Below are 11,990 nucleotides of genomic sequence, written 5' to 3' on the forward strand. Positions count from 1 at the left end.
ATTTAATTTTTAAAAAAATTGCTCAAAACTTTTAAGTTAATTTTTGAATTAGTAACTGTAACTCAAATATTAGATCAACAAACCAAATTCATTTAGGTGGTAAAAATTAGATTTTTAACAAGCTTAAATATGTGGGTTTAAATTTCGAATTTGATTTTGTGAGAAATTTAGAGCGGGTGTTATTTAGACTTGTTAGAAATAGTATAAGGAGGTATATAAAATTTGAAGTCATTTAATGGAGATTTGGACTGGTTTTGAACAAGAATTACAACTGAAAATCGTGGAATAAGTTTATCTATATACGCTTGTATAAAAGTGTATAGTAATGTATAAGATATATTTATACACTCATATACATTATTATATAAGATTATACATAATTATACAAAAAATTAACTTCGTCTTCTTCTCTGCGTCTTTTCTGAAATTTAACTCAAATCTACTTTAAATCACTTCAAATTTAAATTTTGAACTCATTTTGATATTTTCAATCAATTGGAACAACACCCAATTGAAACAATTAACAAACTCAAAAAAATCTATTTTCGAAAGCAAAGCTTTGAATAGCCTTCAATGGTGGACTTCTACTCTTCAATTTTCTTATATTGCAGCCAGGTGACACAGAGGAGGGAAGCAGAAAATACACGACCCCTTGAAGCATATGTAGAAGATGTGAGAAGAAGAGAGAATGAAAGCAATAGTTGTGAGAACGCATATTTAACTCCATAGCTTTTAGAAGCAATGGTTGTAAGAACACATATTTTGAATTTGTTAGTGCTTTCAAAATATGTATAATACGGGCTAGGTCGGGTAAAACTTAAAAACATGGGTCATTTTTTGTTATGGTGTGAAGTCACGTGTATTTTTTTTAATTCATTCATTAAATTTGGATGTAATTATACAATTTGATATATTTATCTAGTCAAGTAATTGGGTATAATTAAAGGGGTAAAATTATATTATTCAATTCTCAAGGGTGTGTGAATTGCTGGTAGTAATTACAAGCTAATGTAACTTTTAAAAAAATTATTTTCTTTTTTTCAAATATATTAAGTACTATTATTTTTAAACTATTTCTCTTTCATTTTCTTTAATCCTCCCTTTTCAACAGTTTAATGTGTTCATTACGATGTGCTTCCATATAATTTTGTAACTTCTCGTATATTTTTTTTCTTAGTCGTTAAACACAATTTCGTAGTTTACTAGCATTATTTTCTATCATTAGTAAAAATAATTTATAAGAAAAATACCTTCAAAATTAGTATTGTATAAGGTAGGTCTGGGTATAGTAAAAAATCCACGTGTACAAAAGCACCTGGAAAGGAGGCCTTTAGTCCAAATATAATGGAATAGCATAGAGCAAAGATACTAAAATGACCATAAGGGGTCGTTTGGTAAGAGGGATAAATAAAAAATAGTGTTGGGATGAAAATTTAATACCACCTTATATATTATTTGGTTATTAAATTTGGAATAAGTTATTCCGGTATTAAAAATAATACTCGGATAACTTATAAATAGTCCAAAAAATCTATTGTCTTTTTTTTTTTTTTTTTTTTTTTACCTAGAATAGATGCCTGATGCCATCTTGGATTAGATTAAATGCCTGACGCAAGCATAAGTCCCACGATTTTTAATTTTTAACAGCTTAAGAGATAATAGCATCTAAAAATAGATTAAATTATAAAAATGGTGAGAAATTACACTAAGGGTCCTGTTTGGAAAGCCATGTGTAATTATCTGACCGTTTCAATTATTAGGGTAATAATTGCACACTCTGGTAATTACACAATATAATAATTACAATGATCTGTTTGTTTGCCACAATGTAATTATAATGTAATTTTTACTGTTATGTTTGATTGGACAAGTGTAATTTCATAGTTAAATACAAAAAATTCAAATTAACATGTGGATAAATTTTATGATATGGCATGTATGTGAATCATAAATATCAAAAAAGTAATTAACTAAGAGGTATTTAGAACAAATATTTTGCCGTAAAAATATGTTAAATAATTATAAATTAATAAATAATATCATAAAAAATAATTGGTATCTTAAATTACTTAACTTGACTTCTTTCAAATAATTAATGTCTTGATTTAAAACAATTATAAAATCTTCAATTATGAATTTAACTTTTTCTACAAACTCATATGAATACAATATGAAGTTTATAATTTATTGTATTTTTAAATTAAAAAAATAGATATGAATTTTGAAGGTATTTTTCTTATAAATTATTTATACTAATGATAGAAAATAAAGCTAGTAAACTACAAAATTGTGTTTAACGACTAAGAAAAAAAGAAAAAAAAGAAGCAAAATATGAGAAGTTACAAAATTATATGGAAACACACCATAATCAACACATTGTAAGGTTGAAAAGGGAGGATAAGAGAATTGGAAGAGAAATAATTTTAAAATAATAGCAGTACTTAATATATTTGAAAAATGAAAATAATTTCTTTAAGAGTTACATTAGCTTGTAATTACTACCACCAGTTCATACATCCACTTGAGAATTGAATAATATAATTTGACCCCTTTAATTACACCCAATTACTTGACTAGATAAATATATCAAATTGTACAATTACACCCAAATTTAATTCCTGCTTTGTAAATATTCCTAATTTACAACTTTACGCTGCATATTTGCAAGAGGCAATTTCCGCAGCACTACTACGAATATGACCCAAAAAAAAGTTGAGGATACAGAGTCTTCAATGAAATGATAGTGCTGCATTTACTTAGATCCAATTCAAGGGATCATCAAGCTACTGTAGCAGTAACTGCAGGGAGGTTTCCGATAAGATTGGAACGATATAGATTAAGTAGGCATGGCCTCTGTTCAAGGATGACACGCACAAATAGAGAAATGGTCTCCTCTTCTATATAAAGGAAGTACCTTACTTCAAAACAAAATGACAATTGACAATATATATTACTCATAGTATTCCTATTTCAGCATCAAGCTACAAAATGGGATACAAATCTTTTGAACTATACAAGCCCTGAAGGATCTCTTCACATGATGGAATACAGGCGAGCGAATTTAAGTTGCTTTTGAACTGTACAAATCCAAAGGAGTCCTATCGACGCAGAAATCCAACAAATATCCCTAACTAATGGACCTGTTACTTTCCTTCAGTCAATATCAAATCTTTTAATCCTCAAAGGAACTCGTTTCTTCTGTTTCATCATCTTCACTAAAGCTACGGCGCATCTCTGCAGCAGTCCTATAGCAAACACAAACAGAGTCATTGCTAACCAGAAAGAATTTTACAAAATCTTTGGTTTTTGCTTGCAAAATAGTACGTAACACCTTGCTCTTATAATTGGTCATAGCAGGTAGGAAATTCGATAAGATAACATCACAACTTAGCAACTGCCGAGAAGATAAATGCACATGTACTAGATAATATTAGCCTGCACTTTGTTCATGAATCAACCTTCTAGAGATGGACCAAGATAAGCAAATAAAGGTCTTAAATCAGTTCTAAGATGGCATGACACACAGCCATATATTCTTCCTTTTGAGAAAAAAAATATTTTGAGAAGGACAGCCATATATTCTTCTGTACATCAAATTACCATTTTAAATTCGAAATTGAATAAGAGAAGGCATTCAAAGAGTAAATATGACATCTAGTCACAGATGCAAATTCATGCATACAAAGTGGTGTAAGATCAAGTTCTTTAAGTTGGTCTAACCTTATCCGGTGATTTGTCTGCAGTGGAATTTCTACCACAGGTGCTCTCCTCAAGTACTCTTGATGGTCAGGAACTTCATCCATTGGACGATGTACAACCTTTAAATTTTAATTTAGAGAACCCATAAGCATGTCCAAACCAAAAGGAAATTGCAAGAATTAACCAAAAACAACCATAAAGCTTACCCTTGTCTCATTGTGCCGCGGAACCTTCACACGAACTAGATCGTGGTTTTCATCAACTGCTGTCCTTTTTCCACTGATGTGATCCTATATATTATTTCAAGAAATAGGTATCAGGATTTGCTGAACCACAAAACAACGTAACATAAAGCAAATATGGTACTATACTATACCTTTTCCACTATTTTGGGGAGCTCTTTCCCCTCAAAATTATGATAGTTAATTCCCTTATAATCAGAAGGCTTGCAATCAAAATGTTCCTTCTCAACAGCCTTAAGGCTCACTTCACTGTGGCTACTGAACCGAGGTTTCAATTGCTCCCCGTTGACTTTTCCAAAATAAGGACTTCGAAGACCATTGCTCGAGCCAGTACTAGCTCTAATTTCTGCACGTCCATGTTTGAGCATAAACTTACAGCTGTCTCTGCTGTCAGCTGCAATTTTTCTTGCAGGGCCTTCATACATGTCTAATGACGAGTTCCACTTAGGATATTCATTATGCTCAGAGGAATTCGGCTTAGGCTTTAGGTTGAAGTGATATTCAGGAAGAGCGGAATTGGTTTTTCTTTTGAATCTCAAACCATCCAGATCAGAATCATGCGAGTTGGACTTGGAATTGGATCTGTGTCCCTGATGGGGCAATGCAAAAACAAAATATGTATAATTATAGAAACCACATATCACGAGACTTTGGTTCAGATAGTAAGATCTATATGGTAACTTGGAAAGATGAGTGGCCCTAAAAAACAAGTAAAGCACAATTCTGTTTTAGTCCATCCTAAAAATTAAAAGATACGTATATAAAAAGGAGTGATTTTTATTCCTAAGACAGAGGTTACTTCAGAGTACAGACTATTTATTGATTCCCAAGAAAGGTAAGTGACAAACGAAATCACTGGTGTAATCACAAAGCAGCCTTTCTGTAAGAATTCAGGAATTCTCTTGATTAGTGCAACCATCACTTTCAAACTTTCAAAAGCATGATTCTCATACCAGAGCTGATTTCAAAAGAATATCAATAGAACTCAAGCAGCCTACAAAACCTTACTTTACTTTGCTAAAGAGTCCATTAATGTACTAATCTTTATTCTTGGCCAGTAATTCCACTGAATTTGGAGAAGGTTAGTCATGATATAGAGAATCTAATCTGGTACTTTACACCAAGTACTGGTAAATCCCTTGGAGAAAAGCATTTTATTTGTAACAAAGTGATTAGACTGGTAATAACTTTAGAAGTGTATTATACTATTTTTATCAAAAATAATGGGACTATAATGTTTAAAGGAAATCGACAACACCGAAGCAGCCTTCAGAACCTTCCATTCCTTTGCTAAAAGTTTCCATTGCTATAACGATCCTTAGTTTGATAAGTCCGCAGGGTGGCGAAGCCAGAACTTTCGCGAAGGGTATACAAGGTTCAATTTTAATATATATGTATAAAAAATATTTTTTACATATATTAACAGTATAATTTCTATATAGCATAGTATAATTTTCCGATGAGGGTGTTCAATTGAACACCCTTCACTCTATGTGGCTACGCCACTGTGACCACAGATATAACCATCTTTAGCTGAAGATAGTAACCCCTGTCAATTTAAAATAGTTTTGCCATGAAAGATCCAATCTGGTATCTTATAGTCCAGTTGAAACAAGCCTCTCTTCATGGACAAAAGGAAGAGAAAAATTCTAAAAAACGAAGAAAAATATGGAGTAATATTTAAAGAGCAAGTTTTTATTTTGATGAAGTAAGATATTTCATTAATAAGCATCCAGAAGATGCAAATACATATCTATCTTACCTTATCAAAAAAGGAAAAGAAAAGAAGAAGATGTAAATGCATAGAAGAGATAGTTAGGTCGTGTATATTGGATGCACACTTTTTAAGAACTTTGTTTTGGTCAGTTAGAAACTTTGGGCCGATAATCCAACCATAAAGCACTCTAATTCGCCAAAGATGCAAGCCAAGAAAAATATTATTGAATTTGTACAAGCTTTTGTGAGATAATAACTAATCTATAATTTTGGCCACCATACCAGTAATCAAAAGGGCAATCTAGTCCATCAAAGATGCACCATCTAAGAATTTACCACCGCAAGCTTCAAATATGTTTCAACATTCCATATCACACAATAGTTGAAGTACAGTGAATTATACACAAATTTGTGCAGTTTTGCTACAAACTTCTAAATATGGCACTTCCTTAGATCCTTGATTGAGTTGACAGAACAAATTAAGCATTCTTGTGCAATATGCAGAACATTCACAACAACAACAACAACAACAACAATAACAACAACAACCCAGTGGAATCCCACAAGTGGGGTATGGGGAGGGTAGTGTGTACGCATACCTTACACCTTACCCCTGCTCCCCAGGAGTAGAGAGGGTAGAGAGGCTGTTTCCGAAAGACCCTCAACTCAAGAAGATGTAAAGAGACAGCGGAATATGCAGAACGTTCACGTTTCTGAAATTCTTAAATTGAGGTTTACCAAATTAATTAAGAGGAATGCGGCAAGATCCACTTACATTTGACCGCCTGTAGACATTGGACATATCTGGTGAGCAATCTGGAACAGGTTCAGTAGCATAACAAGGGTCTGTGAAACATTCATATCACAATATCAGTGAGCAACGCCTTGTATCAGGAAACTAAGTAACTAGAGAATCCATATTTCAGACATACAACCAAGAAATGTAACATTAAGAATTATATATATATATATATATATATATATATATATATATATATATATATATATATATAACACAGAATAGAGGTGATACTGGACATACTAATAAGAGATTGACATTCAGCATGAAAAATCCATCAAACTCTTATTGTAAATACAGAATCAAGGTTGACATCTATGTCAATATCATACACCATGGACTAATGCCTAAGAATAATTTTACAAACAAAATTCCATGTGTATAATAAAGTGCTCAGCATAGTTGATAAAATAATGAAAAATGTTCCAATTTTAATCCCCTCAGATGTGAAGAAGATAAGTTTAACAGTTATTGCCCAATATATGGAAGACGCAACGAAAGCTGAAGCAAAACATAGCTGGCAGCATAATCCTGTTTCTAATATAAAACTTTGATAAGACAAAAAGTTGTGTATTCATATAAAATATGATACACGACAACAAGTAAGCAGCCCCACTGAATAAGAACTAAGCATGGCAAAGCAGAAAAAAGGAGGCATCTTCTTGAAAGATTAAGGCATACGAGCTGAAAAAAAGAGAGTAATTCCAGACAGGCTCGTAAAACTTGGATAACCAAAACACCAAAAAACAAACAAGCATTTGACCTCACCATTGACAGGATTTGGCACTGCTGATTCAAAAGCACCAGGTGGAAGTGGATCAAATTCAACACCAAGGGCTGGACCATCCAGTCGGTAGTGCCTCCCCAATTGCCTCTTCACAGTAGTAATTGCAGCATTCTCTACCTGACCCTTTACTTTTAAATACCCAGATGGGCCATTCTTTGGTTTTACACCCTTAAAGTCAGTAGGTAAATTCTGCGATATGTATCTCGAAGTTGCTATATCATATGATTCTGCATTTTGCGAAAAACATTCATTCCGTAATGAAGAGCTACTTCTTGAAGATGCGTCATCCATGCGATTAGACTTCCCTCTAAAATGAGTGCCAACCTCATATGTCACCTCTGCAGTTGAGAATTCTGGGCCAGTTAATCTTCTACTCTCAACTTCCCGATGATCAAATCTCTTATCATCCGCTTGCTTGGTGCTACCACAAGAATCCTGTCTAAATCCACTGCCATGGTCCTGAATGACGCCACTTGAACGATCTTGTCTTCCATTTGCATATATTTCTCCTTTTGACAGCCTCTTGTCCTTCAACCGCCTATGACAAAACCAACCAGAAATTTGCTTTTCTGTTAATCCCGATGTCTCTGCCAGATCAGCTTTCATCTCATCTGTAGGGTACTTGTGTTCTGAAAATTAATAAGCTTTCTCTTATTGCTATGTCCGGAACAACAGGTATGATGTAGTAGCTAACTGCAAAACAAAAAATAGTAAATACGATCTCTTACCCTCATAAAGTTTCTCTAGGGCTTCGACCTGAGCACGTGTCTTGATTATTCTTTTCTTGTTTTTCTCATGGTGGCCTTTATCGTCTTCAGAATGCACTTCACATAAATCTGCAAAAGGTTGACAGCCTTAATAATTTAACTATTATCCAAGCAGGAAATAAGGACTATTAACTGTTCCAACAATAATGGATTCTACTTCAAAAAGAAATAATATTTTCTTTCGTATATAAATTGACCAAATTCATAACTATTATATGAAACATCAAGAATCCAAAACCAAAAAGAAAAAAAAGAAAAGAACTTTTTCTCAAGGAATCTAGAGACTGAAGTTGGTATAGTAACCAGTAAGCATTTAAAAGAAGGGACTTTGGGAGGGGATCATGTATAACAATTTTGTGATAATGGAGCACTTCAGAAGGTGATAGGTATAAAAGACGAAACAGTAGTTCATTACTTACTCCTCCCTATCTCATCTGAATTGACTCTAGTCACATCTGGCTATATCACTTTAGCACATCCATATAATTTATTTTGAGTTTAACTTATAAGTGAATTCCAGTACTAGGAAAGGGGCATTCCCCAATTCAAATACACTACGTACTTGATAACCAGTGATCTTAGTCATGCACCTAGCATAGAAAGGGGGAAAAACGGCAATCTCAACCATCATCATCCCAAGTTTCAACCACTTTTTTTTTCCTTAATCAGGAGTCAAGTTTCAACCACTCGAAGTTAATTCCAAATTTAATCCATTCCCTATCATCATAACCAATTAACACCTCCTTTGTCAGAACACTGCAAATATCATATTACAAATAAGGTAATCTGCATGCCAGCAAAACATTCAAATCCCCACCCCCTAAAAGGCACACAAAACCACAAAATACCTAAATTGCACGTAATCTCAAGGTAAAAAGGAATATTCAATCAACAAATAGCCCAATCATCTGGAACCTTTATTAATCGATCATCAATCAACTGCGCCCAACCCCTGATCAGATTATGTGAATCCTCTATATCTATTCCGATCAATACCATTGTTATTTAATTTTATTGTTTTCTTTAGCCATGAAGCATGATTTACAATATTTATACACCATGAACTATCAGATATCAACATTCTCTACTAAAGAGAACATCAAGGCTTAATCACTGTACAAAAATCCAACGATCGATCTCTCAAAAAAGAACACCTAAAGCTCATCAGCTGCAATATCAGAATCTTTAAACTCACAACAATGCAGAAACTGTAATTTACCCATAGAACTCAACTAAAAACAGCACATAAAACCCAATATTTCTAAAATCCAAGAAACACCTACAATTACAAAATCCAACACAATGGTAAAACACCCAGAATTACATTTGATTTTGATCTGTAACCAAAGAAGGTAGTATTTTGATACCTTTCATTATGATTTATCACCAAAAAGAACATCAGCTCAATATCACAGAACTAAAAATTGCAAAACTTAAAACTTACAACAATGCAGAAACTGTAATTTACCCATAGACCTCAACTTAAAACAGCACACAGAACCCAATATTTCTAATAACACCTGGAATTGCAAAATCCAACACAGTGGTAAAACACCCAGAATTACATTTGATTTTGATCTGTAACCAAAGAAGGTAGAATTTTGATACCTTTCATTATGATTTATCACCAAAAAGAACATCTAACTCAATATCACAGAACTAAAAATTGCAAAACTTTAAACTCACAACAAAGCAGAAACTGTAATTTACCCATAGAACAAAACTTAAAACTGCACACAGAACTCAATATTTCTAAAACCAATAAAACGCCCAAAATCGTAAAATCCAACACAGTGGTAAAACACCCAATTACAATTAAATTTTGATCTGTAATGGAAAAAAAAGGTCAAATTTTTATACCTTCCATGATTTTCCACCAAAATTTTTCTGGGGTTTTCCTTATTTCCTCTATACGTTGCTCTATCACCTCAAAGACTAAACCTTAATACCTTCCAGGTGGAGAATGCAAGAATTGAAGCACCCTTTTGTGCATCTTATGCAGATGAAAAAATTGGGGAAAAAATAGATTTGTATATGCAAAAGAAAAAATCAATAAAATTGTAATTTGACACAAATCTGTATTAGAGAAGGAATTACTATCAGAAGGGTAAGAGAATTGTTGTGAAAATAAAGGAAAAAATTAAATGGCCACTGGGAAGAAGTTATGGACTTATGGTTTTGCTTTGCTTGTTTTGCTTTGAGTTCTTTTCTTCTTTATTACACGTTCGTATTCTCTCTCTGTATTTTCAATTAATTTTTTGAATTTAATACTCACTTTACTATTGCGGCAAAATAAATAAATAGCGCTATACTTCCTAAATTCCCCCTTTTCTTTTGTTTACTAGTAAGGATAGTGCCTCAAATAAAAAAAATTAAACTATTTTAATTAATTAATAATTTTATTACGAAATAAATATGATTTTTAGTCACAAATTTTCAGTATTGAAGTCAAGTTCATGTCCAAATATAATGCACAATCTTTTTTCAATTTCAATTTCAAATACTTTTTTTAAACCTTAATCAAATATTATTGAATGCTTACAAAAAATTAAATTCAAACCCTACAAGATTATACATAAACTAACTTGTGTTAGACACTTTTTTCAAAGAAAAAAGGATGTATAATAAAATGTGACTAAAATCTATATAAAGCTATAATTATATTATTCTCGTTGTCTTTATAAGAACGACAATGTCATTGTATAATGATCAAAATATCTAATTTTTATTTTATATTTTCAGTATGGTAATAATTCCCTTTCATTAATATCATAATTAAATTCTACTCCTATAATTATAAATAGTTACCTAAGCAGTACTTTGTCGTTTTATCTTTTTACCCTCTGGATCCCAATTAAATCCTTCTTTGTCTATTTTATTCTTATGTAAAAATCCAGTAAGTACTTGCTCCGTTTTTATAATATTAGCATAATGTATATGATCTTCTTCTACTTTATTAGAGAATCTATCTTTAATATCATTGTAAAATAGCTAAGAACTTTGCTTGCTTATTGTTCATTTCAGAATTTAATCTTCATATCAATATGTGTGCCTAATTCATTTTACTTTTATTACAAATTGTTGAATAAAAAATATTTGCTTCTTTGGAAATGAATATCTTCTGCTACTTCTACAATATTAGGTTTGTATTAGGGGTGTACAAACCGAATCGAAAAACCGCACCAAACCGAAAAGTCAAACAAAATTGATTAAAAAATCCGACTAGGTTTGGTTTGATTTAATTTGGTATTGAGTAAAAGAATCCGAACCAGTCCGACATATAAATATATATTTTATATATATACGTTTAAGATTTTATATAGATTTTTCTTTAAAAATATCTAGATATATTTGGGATTCTCTTGCGGGATATAAAATTTAATAGAATATGAAGTGCTTCATATTTATTGACCTTAAATACTGGGCTGTATGATCACTTTCTTATCAAGTGTTACTGAAATGTGTCTATCTTCTTGTTCTTCTATATTCATATCATATGTTAAGATCTATTAAATTCTTATATCTTTTTCGAATGTGAAGTGATTATTAATATTTAGGTATCATATTGATTTTTATGTTTAATTACTAAATTCGGTTAACCTGAAAGTGTACATCAACAAAAAATTATTGTTAGACGATTAAAAAAAACTATTATGTGTTACTAATAGAATTCTCCCATAAGAATATTTTAATCAATAATATGTTTGTCAATTTTTTATATTTTTACTAAATATATATTTACCTACCAAATATTTAACAAAGTAAGATTAAAATAATATTTAAGTAATAAAAAACCCGAAAATCCGACAAAACCGAACCAATCCAAACCTATATAGTTGGTTTGGTTTGGTTTTGATAAAAACCGAACCAACCCGGTCCATGTACACCCCTAGTTTGTATGATGTTGTATTTTTTATAGTAATCTATTATTAAGAAAAAGTAATTTTCTTTACTACAATAAGTATTTTATATTATCTCCA

General features: G+C 31.7%; 1 protein-coding gene and 1 non-coding gene across 3 annotated transcripts; one reads left to right on the plus strand and one right to left on the minus strand.

Moving 5' to 3' along the window:
- Window positions 1–2,797: 2,797 nt before the first annotated feature.
- On the plus strand, window positions 2,798–2,899 carry LOC117273385 (U6 spliceosomal RNA). The gene has a single exon (XR_004503394.1). It is a non-coding gene; the product is annotated as a U6 spliceosomal RNA (small nuclear RNA).
- LOC104120160 (uncharacterized) lies at window positions 2,878–10,197 on the minus strand. Of its 2 annotated transcripts, none has more exons than XM_009631886.4 (8): window positions 9,871–10,197; window positions 7,972–8,079; window positions 7,225–7,872; window positions 6,433–6,503; window positions 4,076–4,531; window positions 3,906–3,989; window positions 3,721–3,818; window positions 2,878–3,245 (listed from the first exon to the last, which is right to left on the minus strand). In XM_009631886.4, exons 1-8 carry the CDS (start codon window positions 9,875–9,877, stop codon window positions 3,173–3,175), a joined length of 1,545 nt encoding a protein of 514 aa, XP_009630181.1. In that variant the 5' UTR covers window positions 9,878–10,197; the 3' UTR covers window positions 2,878–3,172. The 2 variants fall into 2 exon arrangements, with proteins under 2 accessions (XP_009630181.1, XP_070044144.1); XM_070188043.1 differs by having other exon boundaries at window positions 6,433–6,485; window positions 9,871–10,009.
- Between the last annotated feature and the right edge of the window lie 1,793 nt (window positions 10,198–11,990).

This window comes from Nicotiana tomentosiformis, chromosome 11, assembly GCF_000390325.3.
Source record: "Nicotiana tomentosiformis chromosome 11, ASM39032v3, whole genome shotgun sequence".
Taxonomy (NCBI): Eukaryota; Viridiplantae; Streptophyta; class Magnoliopsida; order Solanales; family Solanaceae; genus Nicotiana; species Nicotiana tomentosiformis.

Excerpts from the sequence above, each read along its gene's own strand:
- LOC104120160 (XM_009631886.4), bottom strand. Across the intron at positions 3,990-4,075 it reads TCCCCAAAATAGTGGAAAAG|GATCACATCAGTGGAAAAAG; the intron begins GTATAGTATAGT and ends AATAATATATAG. Across the intron at positions 3,246-3,720 it reads CAGACAAATCACCGGATAAG|GACTGCTGCAGAGATGCGCC; the intron begins GTTAGACCAACT and ends TGTTTGCTATAG.